The sequence below is a fragment of the Lutjanus erythropterus genome, chromosome 16 (genome assembly GCF_056507025.1).
Source record: "Lutjanus erythropterus isolate fLutEry1 chromosome 16, fLutEry1.hap2, whole genome shotgun sequence".
Taxonomy (NCBI): domain Eukaryota; kingdom Metazoa; phylum Chordata; class Actinopteri; order Lutjaniformes; family Lutjanidae; genus Lutjanus; species Lutjanus erythropterus.
Window position 1 is genome coordinate 7,813,952 of NC_139332.1, and position 22,607 is coordinate 7,836,558.

General features: G+C 39.1%; 1 protein-coding gene across 1 annotated transcript; it reads right to left on the reverse strand.

The window, feature by feature from the left end:
* Window positions 1-2,271: 2,271 nt before the first annotated feature.
* Window positions 2,272-21,928, reverse strand: zdhhc18b (zDHHC palmitoyltransferase 18b). The gene is made up of 9 exons (XM_084739511.1): window positions 21,109-21,928; window positions 18,824-18,984; window positions 15,874-16,023; window positions 15,492-15,629; window positions 13,705-13,756; window positions 13,495-13,597; window positions 13,058-13,167; window positions 11,620-11,722; window positions 2,272-3,792 (listed from the first exon to the last, which is right to left on the reverse strand). Exons 1-9 carry the CDS (start codon window positions 21,357-21,359, stop codon window positions 3,433-3,435), a joined length of 1,428 nt encoding a protein of 475 aa, XP_084595637.1. The 5' UTR covers window positions 21,360-21,928; the 3' UTR covers window positions 2,272-3,432.
* Between the last annotated feature and the right edge of the window lie 679 nt (window positions 21,929-22,607).

The following is a 22,607-nucleotide window of genomic DNA, read 5'->3' on the forward strand; positions in this document are numbered from 1 at the left end:
TCTCAGAACATTGGGAAAATGTTACTATAATGTTATTTCTATGTTGGAAAAACTCTCCTTTAATGTTTTGGTGGAACATTCCAGTAATCTTTTTCCAACAGTTGACTAACATGACCATAACGTTACTTTATGTAAGGCAAACTATCATCAACCATCCCAACTTCTAACCTCTTCATTCTAACGTTAGGGGGAAATGTTCACTAACCTTCCTGGAACGTTCAATTAACCTTTTCTGAACTCTCAGGGAACTAAAGGGACAGTTCACCCCAGAATCAAATATGCATATTTAGTAGTTGTAGAGATGTCTGCCTTCTCTCCAGTATAATGGGACTAAATGGCACTTGGCTTGTGGTGCTCACAGAGCCAAAAAAAATACATTTGAAAAAATCTCTTTCCAAATATCATGACCTGGTTACTCAAGATAATCCACAGACCTTATTGTGAGCAGTTTCACATAGGAAGTATTGTCTTTCCAATAGAAAGCAAATAGTTCTGGAAGATTCTAATGTAGTTTTGGTAGATTCTACTGCAGAAAGAAGGTAGTTCCTACATGAAAACTGCTCACAGCAAGGTCTGTGGATTATTTTGAGCAATGGTACCAGAACCAAAAAGAAATGTCCCCAAAAAGTTTGGGACACAAATATTGGTAGCTGAGATAGTGTCCCCAAAAGTTACCTAAGTCAGCATCTCTGTGTGTGTGTGTGTGTGTGTGTGTGTGTGTGTGTGTGTGTGTGTGTGTGTGTGTGCGTGTCTACATTTTAGTGCATGGGGATGATTGTTTGCATCATTGCATTTTTGTGCAGCTATTGCCATCAGGTTACAATGTGTATAAATGTGATACGTGTCACATGGAACTTGCATATTGAATACCTATAACCCCGACAGCTTCCACCTGAGAACAAACCAACACACCCACTGGTTACACAGAGCTTCTTAGATTTGTCGAAGCACACAAAGTAAAACAGGAGGAGAGAACAGGTATTGCTGTTGCTGATACAAAGTGTGCAGGAGGAGGTGGAAATTCAAAAGGGAAGCCTTAAATCATTGTGAGATGTTATTGGTAACACAAGCAGGAAGTGGTGCAGCACAGGCGATGAACAATACTGCTTCAACTCAGGTACACAACTATTTTCAAGAATCCAAATCACAGCTTTCCTATGAAGAGTGGTTCAGGAGCTCTCAGGTTTATAATGTGATGTTTGAATGGAGGTAAGTAAAACAAAAGAATACCATAAAATACGTCTTAAGTCACTGTCATGCAGTTGCATTCGCTGCCATTTATACAGCACGTAAATCTTAACAACAGCACACACACTGAAACAACTGATACACGCTTTACTCACTGTGTTGCTTGTGCAAAGTTAAAGGGAAAATCCACACAAAAACAGAATTCACATTTTCAATTTCGAAATTTTTGGTAAAGTCGTCACTTCTAAAAAAAGAAAGCTGTGATAATGACATCACATGACTATTTGGAGGGTTGGTCCATTGACAGTGAATAATTTAGGGAACTCAGTGGGCCAGTATACCTTTGTCTGACTTATTACAGATGGGTGACAAAAGAAAACATGAATAAATATGTGCATAAACACAGAAAATGCATCAGTCTTTGCACATTTTGTATATAACTTCGTAAGAAGAATGTCCAAACAGCAACAACTGAATCTTGAATTCTGATACAAACTGAAATAATAAAGTTAATAAAACAACAGGGCCTCAAGATTAACTTAAAGTGCAAACCCAAAGCCTTAAGGTTCGAGTATGCTTGAAGCTATCTAGTTTGTTGTAATTTCTGTGGTATGGAGGTGTTCTGAAGTGTCTGAAATGGATATCAAAGTTGCTTTCTGCATGTGAGAAGAAGCCAAACTGTAGCCCTTCAACACCACAAATGTAATTGGTCTTCTTAATAGCCATCATCCCAATCATTATGTTGAATCCTAACAAAGAAACCGGCTTTGTGATACTTGAAAATGTGCATCAAAATACGTTACCAGTACCAGTTGTCTTGACCATCAATCAGATAAAAATAAAGCAGGGTTTTGGGATTTTTTTTTTATTTTCAGTTGACCCCTTCCAAGTCCCGCCCCTTTTTGCTCAGTGCTCCAATAAAAGTTGAGCAAGCTTGGTGCCTTGGTAAACCTCCTTCTTTACTGTTTCTTGTACTTAGATATGCTATGTGCTAGGCTCATCTATGTTGAAAAGAAAATAAATGATGGTTAAAAGATGTTGCTGCTAACTATCTTGCTAATCAGCATCAATCATTAGCTAGCTAGTTAGCTTGTATTTTACTAACATTAGTTAGCTAATTAGCCAATGTTTTGGTAAGATTAGCTAACCTAAAATCATTATATGTAACTTTTACTTAAAAATGAGAAAGTTGACAGAGGTACCAAGTTTGCTCAACTGTTGGCCCAGAGCAAAAAGGGGGCGGGACTTAGAGAGAATCAGTTTGGTGAGTTGTAATTATTCTTTCTTGTCAGCTATATTCATGTTCATGATCATGACAGCCGAAACTTTTTAATTAGCTTTCCAAAACATTTTTGCAAAATTGAGGAGGGTTTTAAATTTCTCCTGATTCCATCAACTTTTCATGGAATACTTTAAAATGCACATTAAAAGTATGTTAATGGAAACATGATAGAAAGTCTAAAACTAAAACTAAGTATGTTAGGTTCTTCCTTTTTTTCATTCTGTCAGCCATCTGTAAGTTTGATCTGCACACAGAGCTTTCAGATATGAATGGCAAAATGTCCCTATAACCTTGAAAACACTTCACTGCTGTCCAATGACTGGTCCCATTATTCGCTGTCTATATGTCTTAACATGACATCACCAGTAAAAACCGTCTCTCTGCTGTGCAGCTTAAGGAAACTGGCTCAAGTTCACACCATAAACGCAGCCACGCGATGTTAGACAAATTACATCTGTGAATTCTATATTTGGGACGGACTTTCCCTCTAAGAGCAACGTTTCTCCTTCCAGATGCATTAAAATTCTGAGCTTTAGATCTTGAGCTCTTCAAGCTCACAGAGTTTGTCCGCCCGATACATCAAAGCCACTATTTCACAATTATTGATGGATCTGACATGCTGGTAAAATTCAGAGAATCATCCAAAAGACATATGGCTCTATCCATACACCAGATCCTGCATCATAAATGTCATCTTTCCATGTGCTTTTCATTCGACACCAAATGCTTAGTTGCATCCTTTATACCCACAATAACCCAGTGTGCCTATTTCCTCTATAAATTGACCACACATTTACAAACCTTTGTGATTGTCGTCCTCACACACAATGACTCCACTCAGGACTTTCAGAGAACCAAGAAAAAATAGTTTGAATTCATACCACTTGTATCTGACTGTGTTACAGCATGCAAGCTTTAAACAATGTGTGTTTTCACTTGAGAAAAGCCGTCATTCAAGTCAGTCAGTGCAAAGGGGAGAAGCTGGCACCTTTGTGGCCCCTGGCTTTGGAGCTGGAGCCAGCGTCCGGAGAGGTAGGGGAAACAGGGTCGTCGAAGCCGGGGTTGGGGATATGCAAAGCCGCCGCTCGTTTAGTCTTCTTCGACCGGCTCTTGGTGTGACGCGGTGGAGAGGTGTCGCCGTGGGAGCTAGCGGAATGGCGGGGCCCGCAGGTGGTGGAGAGCTCCGGCGAGGGGTCAGAGTTCACGGCGGGGCTGTTGTCCGGGCAGGTATGAGCTGTCTGAGGTTTCCCCTGAGGACACGAGGTGGGCAGGAGCGGGGAGAGGGTGGCCGACTCCAGCAGACCTTTAGTTCCCTGTGTGCACTGGGGGAGGCACGAGAAAGAGGAGGAGGAGGAGAAGGGGGGGGCAAAAAAGACAAGAAGTGATGAGACGAGCCAGTGGAGTTAACAGCAGCATCTTAAATCACTTCAGTGAGCTCTGCAGCAGCTGTGCAGGATGAATCAAAGGCAAGCTGGGGGCTGCGAGCAGGCTGCACGAGTGGTCTGAAGCTAGACATCACAAATGTTTCATACCATAGATCTGCTCTAGATGCACGTGAGAGCTAGGGAAGCATATTTGATAGGTGTTCAGCTTAAAACAGTCACTGTATAGTTACATTGAACTTGGCACAAAATTGTTTCAAAGACTAATCCTGTAAAATTGTCTTTTAATAATGTTTGGGGGCTTGTTTCTGTCAGGATCTTTCTGCCAGAGAGCCTAGAAAGCTACCTGCCAGGAAGGGCTTTCTGACAGAAAGGCTTTAGGAAGTCAGGTGACAGTACAAAAAGTGACAAAGTCTACATTAGAAGCAGGCTGTGGCAGATGAATGGGATAAGCATAAGACCTCTGCCCAGGACAGGAGGATTAATTTTTATGTGAATGTGATTGTTGAGTTATTACTTGACGTATTATTTTCTGTTCTTTTAATTTTCTGTTTTTTGTGAAAGTTTGGTTAGGTTTAGGCAACAAAAATACTCATGGGCTTTTCACACTGCATATTCTTAGCCCTGGGCTATACTTAACCCTGTGCTAAGTGTTAACAATGTGTGAGTAAAAAGGAGCTAAATTATCCCAGGATTAACCCTTAGTCCAGGGCTAAGGATTACTCTGGGCTAAGAATAAGCAGCGTGAAAAGCCCTTTAGAATGTTCTGTAGCTACTCCGCTCTTTTAACCCTGCATCACATTCACATTTTAGCCCTGGGTTTATTTGATTTTCAGGTGATAACTCAATAAACTCAGGGCTAACCCTGCTCTGGAGCAGGGTTAACAAGGCTAAGGTTGGGCTTAGCCCACTTTGGAATGGGCCAGGTTTGTGCCACTGTGAAAGAGTTCTTTGAGGCTAAAAGCTCAGTCCAGTGTAAAAAGTCTTTTGGTTAGGTTAGGGAAAGATCATGTTTTGAGTTAAAGTAGACTCCTGATTCAAAGACTAACTTCTCCCATGTGCGACTTTTAGTCCCTTGTATGCATCAAGCTCCAAAAACAACACTGGACCCTACACATCCCATGATGCAACTCAAAAGTGTATGTTGGTACAACCTACCTGCCTGGTAATTGCTAACATTTTTCCAACTCTATGCCCCCAGTTTATGACAAAAGCTTCCTGCTAACAAGAAAACTAAACCTGGATTTATAGTTGACACAATGGACGAAGTCCTGCCATGTTGGTTTCACACACTGATATACGTTGCCATGGTTACTTTGTTTACATTCTTTCATTTACTTTGTGATGCAGAGTAAGGGTAGGCTACACAAATAGATATATAGAGCTGGAGCTACATCCAGGTGACATTATTTCACAGTGCTTCCTTACTGAACAGAGGACAACTGAGTTAGTGCAATGACTCGTGCCTGCTGAAACAAAAGCAACACCCATCTTTAATATTGGTTGAGGTTGCAACTTTGCCAGTCCAAAGTTACCAAAGTTGAACTCTACGCAAAGCAAAGCAGCAAATACGAGCATGTGCGACTGTGCTCAAATAGCTTTATTAGAATTTTGATATTCCCTTATTATCCCTCAGGCCTCCCTGTAAAGCCACTGCTGCAAAATACATGAACACACACTGCCCAACTTCTGCTGGAGGACAGGTCCACAAGAGAGCGTTGCGAAGGAGAGCATCACTGTAAGTGCGAACTGTATCCAACTGCCTCATGTCTCATTCACATGAAACAGTGAAACCATGAACATAGCTATTGTTAGTACTCACAGCTGTCAAGCTAGCTTGTTAGCATTGGGAAGGTACGCAATTCGGCAGGTATGCTGGAAGACAGGCAGGTAGGCCCAAAGAAAATGAATAGATCAACTCACTACAGGCCTGTGACAGCCACAGATAGGCTGGTAACACTTCAGTTTCCAGGTCCCATAATTTCAGGGTCAATAGATGGTAATTACCAAGTAATATATTCAGTTTTTTTTAAAGTACACACAAATTACCCCCATAGTAAATGTGTGATAATTCGCTCGTGTCATTTTCATGCAAGTGGGTACTGAAGAAATTTCAGTTATACGAGTTATACTTACTAATTATCACAAATTTACCAGAAAATCTGGAGCAAATTTGCAGTTAATTTCAAATAAAGTTCAAATATGTAAAATGGCAACTACCACCTACTTGCATGAAAACAACACCTGTGAATTATCCCATATTTATCATGAAATTTGGGGGTGATTTGCAGGTAAATTCAGAGAAATTTCAAATATGTTCATTTGTAGCTACCACCAGCTACATGAAAAAGGTACTTGCTAATTGCGACATACTTAACCATGAAATTTGGTGGTAATTTGTGGGTAATTTCTAAGAAATTCCAATTGTGTTACTCAGTAATTACCACCCACTACATGAAAATGGCACTTGCAAATTATCACATAATTATCCATGAAAATTGTTGGTAATCTAGAGGTAATTTCTGGGTAATTTCTAAGAAATTTTTAATATATTACTTGGTAATTACCATCTATTAACCATGAAATTGTGGAACCTTTTTGTCAGATCATTTGATTTGTTGATTTTTGTCTGGATGTAAAGAGAATTTCAACAATTATAATAAAAATTGCCTGTAAAAGACATTAGCTACCAACGCTTTATAAGGAGAAGACTGAGAGATCTGTCTTTAATTTCTCTAATGCTGTCTTCACTCTTAATAAACTCCACCAGTGTCAGAAACATGTATGGGAAAACATAAACTACCAATCAGAGCTCTTGCAGTCCTCACATGGGGTTGCAAAACTGACCTCAATCCATAAGGATTGGCACCTTTCAACAACAGGGTCATTTAAAGTACCAATCAGCTACTTTACTATGTTCACTAGCTAGTCGCTAATTTTGTTGCTGCTTATAACAGCTTTTTCATTGAAAACAGCTGCCTCCTGCAGCTTAACGTTTCGGGCCATAAAACCTAAATTGACAGTGAAGTTACAGTCCGTCAAGCCAAAACAATGATCTAAAGAGGCTAAAAAACTCTGTAGAGCTGAGAGGAGTGCAGGGCTGGTGATAATTCTCTGAGGGTTTGTCACTATTAGCGACCCCCTTACACATTATACAGTCCTTTTTTCCATTGTTAATATAAAAATATTGATTAGTGCAGCTTTAAACACTGCTTTTCGCCTGAATTAAATTTAAAATGTCCCCAGCCTTGAAGCTATAATACACTCTTGAGTGTGAATAATCAACGAACTTCAAGAGCATAAAGCCTTGGGAGTCATTTTTTAAATTCAAATTTAAAACACTAACTGTGAATGAACATTCAAACTCTGACAGTTTCCTATTCACTGTGTAAAACGTCAATTCAGCCTGGCTGTCAGCATGTCCCCAAAGATGAGGACATCAGCACTTTCTAATTTGTTTCCCTATAAGAAAATGTAAGAAACTATAAGAATTTTTATTTTCGTTGGAATGCAACACTTTGTTTCATTTGATTTTTTTCCTGCTTGACCTCTGAGGACAATTTTGGGTCCGTGTAAGCTCCTGTCAGATGGGCTGTTCCACCATCAAGAGAAACGTGGCCAGCAGGGGGTGGACTTGCTGTCTGCTCTGTGGTCAAGCCCAGTTGCCATTTGCCAGAATTGCCAGATTGCTAGTCCAGGGCTCGGCTTTGACACACCTAAGGACATTGTGTACTGTGGTGTGTGTCGCCACTTTCCTCAACTAGCTGAGAACTATAGCGTGTTTTTTATTGGAAACAATGCCTTCAGGAAACACCACATCACAATTCATGTGAAAAGTGGACAAGTGTCACAGTTAAGGAAGGCTGCGTTAGGCTGCATTTAAAACCTCCTCTCTCAAGTGGAGAGAATTTTACAGGAAGAATATGATACGTTTTTTATTACACAAACTCAGAAAAAAAAACATTTTCCAGATGAGTCAAAGTGCTGGAGAACATGTGGCTGTGTGAATGCTAATCATTATCATATTTTTTGAGACTGAAGTGTAATTCATTCCTTTTGGCAGGATATAGTACATTGTGCTTGATTTATTATACTTAGGACAATTACCTAAAAAGATGATTTTAAGAAGACACAAGTATTTATTTGAAATTATTTTGGCTGCAAGCAAGAAAGCTATAACATGAGATTTATTACGGCCAGAACCACCATATATTATATATAAGAATTTATTGAAATTATTAAGGATATTTATGTCATGGAGAAGTTCAAATTGTCTTTAAATCTGTAAGCAGATTGTAGTCAAATTGAGCCAAATGGATACAGTCTTCTAATACCACAGAATCCAGTTATTTTAGATGTAAATATGTCCCAAATTTCTCCTCACCTGTTTTGTCTTTTTTTGTCTGTTTACATGCTGAAAAAGGCCTATGTTGTTGTTCAGAATGATGAATGATTTCTCACCAAACATTTCAAAAAGCTTACATCTGGGCCACCAAAACTGTACATTTAGCACCTGTCCCACACTTTTAAGAATGATATTAGCATGGCTTACAGTTTTCCTCTCCAATCACAGCCTTAACAGTTTCAAACATGTTTCTACCTTTACAAAAAAACAAATTAGTGGGGTAAAACGATTTTTTGGCAAATCTGTGGCATGAAAAAGGTCATATTTAAGGGTAATACTGTCAGTGTAGTGGAATTGTTTGAGCTTCTACACGCCTGTACATTGTGAATTAATTTTACATACAGCACACCCTGCATTGTGTTAAATAATGCACTCTGCGATGTATTCGACATGGCAGCGCATGAATAAAGCCATGCAGCAGTGCAGCAGCAAGCCATGCAGACACAGCGTTGGGCACAAAGACTCTGCACTCGCTTTCCCTTTTCTCTAAACAGGCTTACCAAGCTCAAGCATTGCTTTTTTCCTGCTCTAACAGCGGCTAATCAGCCAGTGCAGGTCACAGCAAAGTCTAGACATGTCTCCTCCTAGCGTTGGTGGCAGGACGGGGACAGACCACATACAGAACAGCAAGTTAGGACTGGGGGGGGGACAGACACACAAGGTGGTTTTTTTTCTTCTTGGAAAATACAATTATACTACACAATATGTAAATTGCGAGGATGGACAAACAAAACTATGAAAAATTTAGACACATGATGGTTTGCATGGACAAAAATGCATGTTTTATTACAGTTTTACATTTCAAAAAGTGACAAAATAGATGTATAAAAACAAGATGAACAAATTTAAAAAAAACACATGGAATGAAGGCATGAGGGGAAACAAGTGGGAGATGACTGGTTTGATGTCTCATAAATAATTTGGCACCTTTATATGCAGACAGATATGGCTGTTAACATGAGACAGGAGAAAGTGAACCCACACAATAAAAACATGAAACTGCTGGTGCACCAAAAGTTTTTCCTCACAGCTTTCCCAGTGTATCGACTGCATTCAAGACTATTTTTACACACTTAGTTTATGCATCCAAAATAAATTTCAGACTACAGCTTCATCTGGCTTGCAGTTTATTGTGCACACGCAAATAAAAGAAAAAAAAATTATGGCTGTCTTGTTATTCTGGCGTAAACAAAAAAGAGCTGTTTGTCTTCCAAAATGCCAAACAGCAGCTACTCTACATCCTGATATGCGAGTTCTGTGGCTCAGGCTGAAACTCTATCAGAACCACAGTTGTGTCTTGTAAACATAAGTTGCTGTATGACTCTCCGGGCGTGCCGAGCTGGAAACGGCATTTGAGACTTTGATTCTTATAATTCCTGCTCTCTTCCTGCCTCATAAAAGACCCTGAGTTGATGTACTGCACAGGAACAAAAGACTGTGGCGTAGATTGTAAATAAAAATATGTAGTAAATAGTACCTCTGTAGTTTTTTTCAAAAGAAAAATGTCAGTAAATCTGATTTGTTCATTTCCATGAGGTAAACATGATTGAGCTGTTCAGAAGTGCATGAACTGCCTGCAGCAGGCGTCGCAACTCATCAGACTAACATAGCCAACGGCTAACCACACATTACTAAATCAAAATTTAAAAGAATACTTTTAACATCCTGTTAAATAGGTTTGTTTGCTTTTTCTCCCAGAGAGAGATGAAAAGATTGATACCACTCTCGTGTCTGAACATTAAATATGAAGCTACTGACAGCAGGCGGTTAGCTTAGCATAAAAACTGGAATCAGGGGGCAAACTGCTTACCTCGACTGGTCCAAAACGAAAATACACCAACCAACATTTCAAAGTTTGATTTACATGACAGTGCAGGGTTGTTTAACAGCGGAAATACATGACACAGCACGTCATGTAGGCGGGGCAATTAGAATAGATGACAGCTGATCAGCCTCGCTGTGTGTATAATGAGTTTTAACAAGTGATAAAGCAGTTGGTTTGCAGGCTTCGGAAGACTGGGACTGAATTAATTAACTTGATCGCTTTAACTACAGGATCATGAATACACAATGATTTATTTATTTTAATATGGAATATAAAAACACCCACAAGGATCCTCTGCTGTATCACACTGCCTCGGGTGCAGTGAGCTATTTATTTTTAATCATTTTTAAACAGATTGTACCAGTTTTTTGGGGGCAGTTTTATGTAGTTTTTACCTGTTGGAGGCCCACGCAGCTGCGCATAGATTAAATAAAAAGGAGACAAGCTGCGGAAAAACAGAAATGCAAAATGCCATAGCTTCTGTGGTTAGAGTAACAGCTTCAGTTGGCTTGTCCTGCATATTTTGGCTGTAACCCGTACATGGACAGAAATATTAAAAATTATTAAGCTTAAGGGTAAGTATTGTGTTGAAACTATTTTGTGACACGAACAATTCCAGCCAGGGTGTAAAACTACTTTTTTGTCCTCTGGCAAAATGGCTAGTGAATGCCGCTCCATAATAAACTGTTTTTTCTGGCTGGTGAGTAAAGCAAATCTAGCAGCCACTTGCATGTGGCCTGGTTCCAACAGCTCCACATAAAATCAGAGAAGATAGAAAGTGTTAATTGGTGAGCTTTAGTGGTATCTGTGTTGTAGGTGGAATTTTTTTTTCACTTTGAAAACACTGGCCACACATTTTCCTGCAGTTTTTACACACACCCTCACTCTGTACTTAAACAATAATCCAACGTTTGAAAGAAGAAATAACTCAACCCTCCTCACACATAGCAAACTGAAAGATAAGCAATAAAAATGACCTGTGCTGAATTGGCCACTTGCTGAGTTGGCCAATGTTAGTAAACCAAAATAAATATTTCTGCATAACTGACATACCTGAGTCAGTTTGCTGACTTGTCTCTACTTGTGTTAATGTTTTAGCATTGATCATTACAGCATAATTACCACTTGTGACCACTGCTCAGCAGAAGTTAGCCAGTAGCCTGGCTTTACCATACAGACATGAGACTGACATTGATCTTCTCTTCTCACTCTCTGGAAAGACAGCAAATAAACACATTTCCCAAAATTCTTCCTTTAAGCTGCTTTTTAATCTTATGAAATAACCCCAGTGTACTGTGAGTTGTCAACCTACTTAAATGACATGTGACGCTCTGACTGTAGTGTAAGTAGAGTACGCGCAGGGATTAACCCAAACACAACAGTCAACATAAGGCAGCAGACAGATGCTGGCTCGAGGCTACAGCAGGCAACAAGGCTTCTGTCAGGCAGAGGAGGAGTTTTGGTGGGAGTTTGGGGGTGCAGGCACGGGAGAGGGGGATTCCTGCAAGCCAAAAGCCAGCTGGGAAGACCCTCCTACCACGTTTATCTCGCTCTTAGTGGCCACGGTGGGCAGCTCGATGTCCGCGCCGGCTGTCTGGACGGATTCATCCGCGGGCAGGAAACCTCGTCTGTCGATCAAGCTGAGAAAGACGGAGACAAGGAAGATCAGGGTTATTAAAAGAGACACCTTCATCTTTCAAAATAAGACAGCATACTTAGGCTTTATTGTTCATCCAGGGTAATTTAAATGAATGTGTCAGGGGTTAGAGCTCAACAAAAACCTTTTTCAAAACTATTTCAATAATGGATTCATCATCAAATGTGCCGAATGTCAAACACTGTCTGGTTGATGAATCAAATACGTCCCTCATAAAGAACCTGGTTTGGAGTTATACCCCCGTTTTACAGGTGCACTGTTGCAGTGAACTATAATGCTGTTTGGCAGTGCTAACAAAATACAGTCAATTGTTATCAGTACCCCTTTATTTGAGCACTGTCTGGTTATAAATCTGTGAATTACTGTCAGAGGACATGAAGACATTGAGCTCATTGTTACATCACAGTAACAACAGCCAGTGACTGAACGTGTCCCAGCATGTATTACAGCTTTACACTCACTACACCTCTCTGATAAAACCAGTCCATGCATTTTTAATCATTTTCATACATTGTTGGGGCTTGATCATAATGGAAGATCATAACTAACATCAAAATTATATACATTAAATGGCTCAGTTAATGATTTAATATTCCGATAAATGCACCAAAAGTAGTACTACAAATACATGTAGTGATTAATTATTTATAAAAGGTTACAAAAATTGACATTTATTTAAATTTTCTTCTGTAAATATTAACCATCGTATTAATCCCCCTATTAATTTATTTTACCATTCATTTTTCCATTTTATTTCTGAATTTTTTCACGTATTGTCGATCTGTACAATCAGATGTCAATCAGTCAGCAGGTGAAAAGTTGACAGCCGTCTCATTGCAGAATGAAGCAGCAATGGATAAAGAAATAAATAAAAATAACTTTGGATAAACACATAGTGGGGGAATGGAAAAAGGATATAATACAGAAATAAATAAATATAATTAATATCAATAAATAAAGATGGAAAATTAAATGAGAAATAAAATTTATGTTAATGGAAAATAAGTACATCACATTTTATCAATCAATTAAATGGTGCATTCATTTTTTATAGCATTTTTTGGTGCATTTAATGGCATATTAATTTATTTATTGAGTCATTTATTTATTTTTTATTTTGGCAGTTTCAGTTCTCCATAAATGGGTGTTAAAAAGCATCAGAACATAAATATTATGACAAGATGCAACATGGAAGTCAGTCTGCTTTTCTGTAAAGGAAAACAGAAATATGATATTAACATATGCATGAATGTGGATGAGACACGTTGATGTTAACTGACGTTGTCTTTAGGTCTTGTGTGTGAGCTGTGAGACTAACCTGGGTGGCATGGGTCCACAGAGCATAGTACAGCAGTTGATAAAGATGTTTTTATGACTGTATGGGTTGGTGACATCTTCTCCACTCTTCCCTGACCAGGAGCCTTTAATCTGGAGCAGACAACATATATTTCATCTTATTTATTATGCAACATCTCTGTTTTTATATCAACACACATTCAAATTATGAGAATTTCAGCAAAACAGTCCTTTGGTATGATTTGGAAATCATCATTAAACACGTAAAAACATGTAATGAATACGTGCCAAGAGATGCTTTCCTCAGCAATTATACATTATTATTTGACATAGCATAATATTGACGCAATGTGACTGAAGTAAAATTAGTTTGACTTTACCTGCATTCCAAATTTTCACTGTGTCACATGTCATAGCTATAATTGTAATGTTACTAAAGCAACTCAAAGCAGTACTCACATCTTCATTTGTGGTCAAGTTGGAAGCAACCAGGTATGTATGGAAGCCTGAGAGGCCCAAGATGGACCAGACTGAGAAGAAACATATCACCAGCTCCACGGCAGTGAAAGCTTGGGTCAAGGAGAACATCCGTAAATTGGAGGAATAAATAAAACATGAAAAAAAAACAAGGAAGAAGAAATCTTTAGAACGTTTGTGATCAAAGGATATCTGCCTGGACTCTCCTGCAGAGCGAACACCAGGCCTTTTCCACCCTGAGCCCCTGAAAGAGACGGAAAAAACAACACTGACATGAGGCTCAAAGTGCGTTTCCAGTTCCATTAAAAAGAAAAAAGTGTGTGATCGTGTTGGGATTCCCTAACCAACAATTGCAGTTAATGTTCTTGATTTGGGAACAGTAACGGCAGAGTCGAGCTCAAATATGCTCATTTTACAGAAACCCTTTAGAGAGCAGAGCTATTGAATGAAATCTAACTTGAAAACTGTGTGGACTCTCATGTTCTGCGAGGTAAGTGGTCAAATGGGAACAAGTAAATACTGTAATGCCACCCACTCAAAGGGGTAATTCGGACTATTTGAAGTGGGGTTATTTGAGGCACCTTTCCACAGTCAATGTACACAGTAGTAGGTGGTGAACACACCCTCAGTTTGGAGCAGTGGAGAGGAACACCGGCATGGACGCTAAGCAATATCAGTTTATGTGTACACTACACTTACAATATTTTTACTGCTTTGCCTTGCCGTTAGTCTGTCTTTTCCAACAGGAAAGCAGCCTTATATTTGGCAAAAACTGCTCTCTCCAAAGCAACCAAACTCCTTGATTAAAACCAGTCATTTTTAACTTTTTCTTACATTGCAGAACAAGGGAGTTGCTGGTCTACTGCTGCCTGGATCAGTTAGCTTGTTTGTGTTATTACGTGACTTCTGTGAACCTGAACTAACCTTTTAAACCAACAAAGTCATACAATAACACAAACTAACTCACAGATGAAGCAGTAGACCAGCAGCTCCCATGATCTGTGAGGTAAAACTACTGTTTTTGCCAGTTGAGTCTGGTTGGGCAAGATAAAGCTGCAAAAATATTCTAAATATAGCATACAGTCAAACTTTAGGTGGGCCTTATTGGCTAAAGTCCTTTCTGTTGCTGACCCCGCCCACAGAAATATACAGTATTACATGTACATGTATGAAATAGAGAGAAATAGGGGAAATTTGAATAACAGAGACTATGTTTCCTGCACTTGTGCAGTGACCTTTAAAGAATGAAAATATCAAAAGAAGTGCACTGCAACAGCATTAATTTTACTTTGAATTCTCAGGAGAGAATCAGTTTCCGTTCACTGATATATTTTCTGCCCTGCCGCTAAAAGAGAACTGATGTGGCAGATCTTACAGGAAAAATGCCTGCCCCTTTCCTATAAAACTTTCCTTAAGAAGCAGGAATCCTTCTTAGGAAGTCTGGTTTGACGTAGCTGCATTGTTGACCGGGTGAAAACAGCAGACTTTTAGAGTTGTATAGGATTCATACACGCTGCACAGTGTCAGATACAGGTTGTGATAATGAAAAGGGAAAAAAGGTGTGAAAATTGGGCAGAAATCAGGAGAAATACAGGAGAATTTTGATGCAGGAATAAGGGATAGGGCAATGAAAAACAGTCTGCTGGGAAGATATGGAGGGTTGGCAGGTATAGCTGGTACTCTTTTCTGCTTCCCCCACACTGACCTCATGCAGCCCCACTTCAAATAATCTACTGACTATATGCATCTGCAAACTGTTTATTTAGTGCAGTCACAAAAGAACTGAAAACAAAATGAACAAAATGTTCTGTGTATTTTTCTCATCAGACTCATGAAGTGCTCTGATGTGGTAAACCTCACCCGTCTGGCAGTCCAATCCAGACAAAACAAACATCAACAGGTAACTGGCCGGAGCTGTTCGAGCCAGGTGTGTTAGCATTTATTATCAGTAAGATGTGAACCTGAGGAAGAGCACGTACTCAGTGCGAGATGCGTGGTCACACAGCCGAAGATGAATGCCGTCAGGAAGGAGAGCGACACGATGAAGGTGTAGAAGAAACGGTAGTTGCGTTTCCCCACGCAGTTCCCCACCCATGGGCAGTGATGGTCGAATCGCTCTGGAGGAGAAACGCACCAAAGGAGAATTCACAATGAACTCAGAGTGCAACCACTGACATTTTCGTTTTAATTTAATTTCGGGAATACTTCAACAGTTTTGAATGTACTGTATGCTGATATGTCATTCAAGTTAGTCCAGCCTGAACCGGTGTAATGCAGCAATGTCCTCTGTAGCCTTGTGAAACCCCTATTCATTATTTATCGCTGTAAATGTCAGAGTGTCGGCGTGTGTCCGCAGCTCACCCACACAGTTGTCACACAGGCTGCAGTGGGAGGTGCGTGGAGGCCGGAACATCTTGCAGGTGAAGCAGTACTTGAGCTTCACCACCTGCTGGTTGATGACGACTTCCTTGGTGCGCGGTGGAGGCCGGTAGCTGGTGTTTCCAGTGTTGTCTGCAGCAGAGAAGAGGGGAAAGAGAAACAACAGATTCACTGATCAGCTGATCTTAAATGAGAAATCTGTAATAAATCATATAATGGTCACGGTATGTCATCAGAGATCAAGGAAACATGTTAAGTTGAAGTACAGGCTCCTCTGACAACAACACTGCAGCCAGTGTTGCCTTTGAAATTTCTATTCTTGGGCCGGAATGATTTTTTTTTTCATGTTAATTAGAGTTCAAATTGATGCAGAATGTTAGCTGAATGAGCAAGTGTCTCTTTATGAGCCGTTAGAAATCATTAATAATCTTGTAGAAGGTGTAGATGTTTATGACGTTTAAATTGAGCAAAATGTTAATGGAGTTTGGCAGGCAGTGAGACAGGCAGTCACTGAACTCAAACTCCACAGTGAGTATTTTCAGAGCAGTGGGCTTTTGTTTTCAGGATAACAGGCTGAACTTTACATTGAAAGACAACTGACAGTTATTAACAGCTCACTGACTTACAGTGGAGGACTCATCGTCACTTATTATTGTTAATTTATGATGTTGCACCCATCTTGTGCTCCTGCAGCCTGCCTGAGCTTCCCCAAGTCTGGGGAGGAGGGAGCAGGGGGAAACAACTTGCTTCGAACATTGATTGTATATCAAAGAGGATTTCAACCCATTTAATATACAGTCTATGGCTCCAACTCACTATATGGAATGCAATATTCACTTTTGCATGTGCATCTCTTATATATTGCTCTTTTAAGTGATGATACTAACTAAGGTTGTGTTCCGTTCAGGTCACACAGATTCAGGATGCTTCTATTGCGCATGTTAGCTCACTGGAAAGGCTCTGCTTCGCTTAATGGAATGGGACCTTAATTAATATCATTGGTAATACTTGTGTTTACCCTGATATTTCATATCACTATGGCTGCTGTGGCTCTTTAATGACTGAACTTTGATACCTGAAAACTCAGTGCTCTCTGATGTCCAGCCACTTTGAGAGGAGTGGGGTGGAAATATTGATCCTTTGTTATATGACCGCATGGTGATATATAAAACCTGCAAGAAAGTAGGCTGCTGATTGGTTACACTAAATGCCCAGACATTAATAGACTATTCACAGTCAAGAGCTGAATACTTTTTAACTTGTCACAACTATATGTAAGCTGCTAGCCATGCATCCTCCAGCAGTAAATGCGGTCAACCTATGCCATATTCCTGTCCCTCAACACTTTTATCAGTCTTATTGGTGAGGCATGTGCAGTCATCTCACTGAATCCCCAACATAATTTTAGTATTTTAGTAGCATACTTATTAGAGTATGAATTATTTGGTTACTTTTCCAGTGCAAAAACCACATACTCAAAACCTGCTGTAAATTAGTATGGTATTAGGACACACCTCTAGTTTATACTACAAATTGAAATTAGTTTTTATTCATGTCCACCCAAAAATGAAAATTCAGTTGTTATCTACTCACCCTCATGCCGATGAAGGTCAGGTTTAGTTTTTTTTAGCCCACAAAACACTGCTGGAGTTTCACAGGAAAACAGTGTTGCAGAATCTTCCAAACAATGGAAGTGAATGGTGACCAGTTTTCAAACATAAAAGAACAGAAAAGAAACATGCCAAGCTGACTTGAAAGACGTCATCTATGCCATGTTTTTAGCCTAAATTTTGAACAGTATGGAGGCTTTTTTTTTTTGGGTTGTTTTTTCTGTTTGAAAACTGATCACCAAAAGGTGTTTGGGAGATTCTGCAACGCTGGTTTCCTGTGAAACTCCAGCAGTGTTTCGTGGACTAAAAAACTAAACCAGACCGTCAATCACCATGAGGGTGAGTAGATAATGACAGAATTTTCATTTTATGTGAACTATCCCTTTAATTTCTTTTTTAAATTGGATCAGTAATTAAGACAATTGTTCAGAAAATATGGAGCCAACGTAAATGTCCAAAGGGGTTCCTTAAAGCTAGCGCAGCAGGTAAATATGCAATACCTCTGTCAGAGTCCTCGTTTCAAAAATAGCTGGAACAACAGCAGTATGGTTGGGTAACATGAACATCTTACATCACCACTGCCTAAACTTTGGGCATGAGTAGGAGTTAACAAGGTGCACATGATGCCAACTTTAGACAAGGTCATTATATTGAAGCATGCCATATGAAAAGGAAAGATACAGCTGGCAAGACTTGAACACAACTGATGGAGCGCTGTGAACAGGACTGTGGTGGAAAAAAGACAGGTTGGGACGAAGCAATCTGTACAGGACCTTGTAAAGATTAAACAAATCGTCCACTCCAAACTTTAGAAGTCAACAGGACACATTTCTTCCAGAAAAACTGGCTGCAAACTGACATCCATTACACATATGGCAAATGAGTCTCAGGACCTTTAATGTGTCAAAGGTTTCATCATCATTAACATGAACTGGCAGCAGAATGACTGCTCAATTAGAACTTGCCTTATGTTTCAGTATCAAAATAGCCGACGCTAGCAGAACAATGCCTGAATTGTGCTCTGAAGCATAATAAACAGTGTGAAAGCTCTTATGACAGTGCCACAAATAGTACGTCCTTGAAGTTGGACATGATTGAACGCCACCGAGCAGATTTCTTATAAAGAAATGAGCTGAGCTCAAGCAGTTTGAAGCCACATGGAGAGTTCCACTGCCAATGGTGGTTTAAATTCAGTGCCATAAACCGGGAGGAATAACACTCTGGGGGAAAACAGTGAACACTTAAAACCTGTAAGATTTTATGATACGGGATATCAAAGTCAAAAGCACTTGAGATATAGCCCAGACTCCACTTATGCTTACCGATCTGTTTCTCAATGTCTGCAGCCTCGTCTGGCGTCGCTCTGGGCAGGATGCCGGGGTCGGTGAAGCTGGTCTGGAGCAGGGTGATGACCACAAATACAAAGAGGCCTCCCCCAATGACCGGTATGCAGCTGGTCAGGTGTTTGACCAGGAAGGGACAGCTGTGACAGACAGAGAAGAGGATGAACTACCAAGACAGTCTGACCATATCAAAGGCTGGCAAAGGACTGAAAAAAACGCCCTGTCTCATACAACTGAGCCTATTTTTTTTTCATCCACAAGGGGATCTAGTTTAATTAACATCGAGTGCCTTTAATCACCATCGGAACCTCTGGAGACAGAACACACTTTCTACTACACAGTGACAGAAAGAAAGCCAAACTCGCATTCAAGCGCTATTCAGTGTTATAGTATCACATCATATCACATTAACAGCTGCAATCTAACTAAGTACATTTACTCAAGTACAAATTTGAGGTACTTTCTACACCAATGCATCTCAGAGAAATATTGTACTTTTTACTTTACCACATGACTCTGACAGCTTTGGTAACTAGTTTTCTTGCAAATTAATATTTGTTCACAAAGCATATGATGAGCTTATAAAATAATGATGTTTTGATTCTATTTAAACCGACAGTTTATATAAGTACAGCTTAAATGATTAGCTGGTAATTGTGAATGCATCTCTCACCATTTTCAGTATTTTTGCAAACCAAACAATTCATTGATCAATGGAATAAATATTGAGCAGATTAATCCTCAATAAAAATAATCATTAGTTGCAGTCCTATACAATAAAGAAGTTCAAGATGAGTTCCACCATTAATGAATGAGTAATAATAATCTATAATATCTATCTATAATAATAATAATCAGTGCATTACATTTTCAATTCAGGAAAAAAAATTTTAATCTGCAACCAAAGTAGACACTGACATATTAGAAGGCCAAATGACTGGACAAATAGGGCTCATATATGTGCATTTTATAAAAAACCTTGTCAGACTACATTATGAAACCTTGCATGTTTAAGTTTAATCATGCATTAGTGGTGAAACTGCTTCTGTAAATCATGAATAAGGACTTTTATTAAGCATTAGGTTCTGCTTTACAGTTCGGCGCAGATCTAACACACCAGACAGGAGTCTGTTCAATATTGCCAACTGAGAAGTACTGACATTTTGTTCCTAAAATATTTATCACTGTCACCAAAATATTGTGATCTTTGATTCTGTCCAAGTCATCTAATCCTACAAACATTAACACAATTTACGGACAAATAGAATCTGATATTTATTTTTTGTAAAGTCTAGACAAACTACATTTTAATTTGAATTCTGTGTCAGTGAGGAAATTGCTCTTGTAAAACATGAATAAAGACTTCTTATTAACCAATAGTACCTGCTTTACAGTTAGTGTAGACCTAATTCAGCAGAAAGCAGTCAGTTCAATAACAATATCAATTTATAGAGCTGGTTTAGCTCATATTGCCAAATGAGATGTATTGAAATTTCATCCTTTAAATAGGCTATTTTATGTCACCAAAATATTGTGATATTTGATTTTGTCCATATCTCCCAGCCCTATAGATATTCACACATGTTAAGAACGGATATTCAATACTCTGATATGTACCTTTTTTATAAAACCATGCCAAACTACACTATGATATTTGAATTTTTTTAAGTTAAATGTGTCTTTAGTGGGAAAACTGCTTCCGTAAAACAAAAATAAGAACATTTAATTAATCATCAGAACTTTCTTTACAGTTCGGCGTACATCCGACAGGGATCAGTTCAATAAAGTGTCATTTATAAAACTGCTTTGCCTCATACTTCCATCTGACATTAACTGAAATTTCGTCTTTGTATAATATATCTTTGTCACCAAAATGTTGTGATATTAGATTTTGTCCATATCACCCAGCTCAACAGATATTCACACATTATGATACTAAGTTTTAGTAAAGCAGAGCCAACATTATGAAATCGGACGTTTTTAAGTTGAATTGTGTGTTAGTGTAGAAAGTGCTTTAGTAATATACGACTATGGCCAGTTTCATTAATAAGCAGGTCATGCTTTACAGTTCGGCGTAGATTTTATACACCAGACATGAGCCAGTTCAATAAAATGTCTATTTATGGACCTGCTTTGCCTCCCATTCCCACCTCAGATATACTGAAATCTCGTCCTGTACACAGCATACCTTTATCACAGAGACAACGACTGAACTCGCAGGTGATATGACACAATCTTAGACTGAATATGAAACATGAACTCACTCAAATATAAAGAACAATCCACTTGTGACGAGAATAAGGCCCAGAGTGAGGGGAAGGACCCCACTCTGTTTGGCCACTATGATCCGTCCATCGCAGTAGAAGCGGTTCTTCCCAGGGAAAACTTCCCACTTTCTCCTCGGTCTCCTCGGCTCCTCTTTCTTGTCCCTGTCGTTCCCATGATGAGGTGGAGGGGTCGGGGTCGGTGTGGGAAGTGCCTGCGGGTCGATTTGCTGATACTCGCAGTTTTTCATGGTTTATAATGTAGTTTGGGTGCTCTGTCCTAATTCGGACGACCAGGGCATTTGACCAGCGATGGGCAGCATCACCGCCGCTCGTGTTTGAGGCAGCTGGACGGTGCAAATGTCGTCACTCCACGTAGGAAACAAGCTAACCACACACCACGGGTATCCAGTTGTAAATAACCCGAAGACCCCGTGCTCGAAATGTCATCCTTGTTAGTTTCCATGCCTCTTCATTTATTCCTCTTAAAGTCTTTCTCCTGAAAATTCAGACGACAGACCACTACTCATCGTTAGCTTGTTAGCTGTACCATTTAGACTAGCAAACTCAACCAGATGCGGACTATTTAACATCAGTAAACCCAAACTACCGTTACCACTGCTAGCTTGTTAGCTTCCTTATCTTGCACATATTAGGTAACCAATTTGCTAATCCCTGGAGGTCACATGAGCTTGAAATAAAATGTACACTAAAAGTTGGTCATTTCTGATGCATATTGCTCGCCTACCAAGAGCCCTGACATATTCGTGACCAGTCTTGGTTAGCTACGTTGCCATTAAAAGGATTCATCCGGGCAAAGTGGCCGTTGTCAATTGTAACACAAAGAAAATCTGTGTTTCCGATTAGTTACCTTTCAAAATAAACATCCTACTATTAAAATATTAAATAAATATGACGATTTCATAAAAACTTGAAGTCCAGTAATGTTTTCGAATACCTATGACCCTTCATTATTACATTTTTCTCTACAAATGTCAAATGTCGACAAATAATCAAATGTAAAAATTTGCCAAATTATCCAATATCCGGTACATCTGCGGCCACTGTAGGTGACTTGACAAAGGTCCATCACGGGAGGACATTATGGAAATCGTATCAAAATAAAAGTGCAAACATGTTGACTTTTATTGCACAGACAATTTACACGTCATACATCTTGATAATAACAAATCAGTGCAAATTCAAAGATTCAAATTCATAAATCATATTTAAATGATATTTAAAAAAGTAATAGGCATGAAAAAAAGGAATATTCAAAGCAAAATTTGGAAATGCACATTTACATTCATACTTTACAGGCAACACATGCCCCTACAGTTTTTATGGCCTTTTTATTATTGCATGGTTTAATAGTTGTAATGTACTATTCACAATCTTTGTAAAAAAATAAAAAATAAAAAAATAAAAAAATAAATGAATTAAATAAATGACAAAGAAGGAAAGGGAGTAGCTTGTAAATTTACATTTATACCTACATA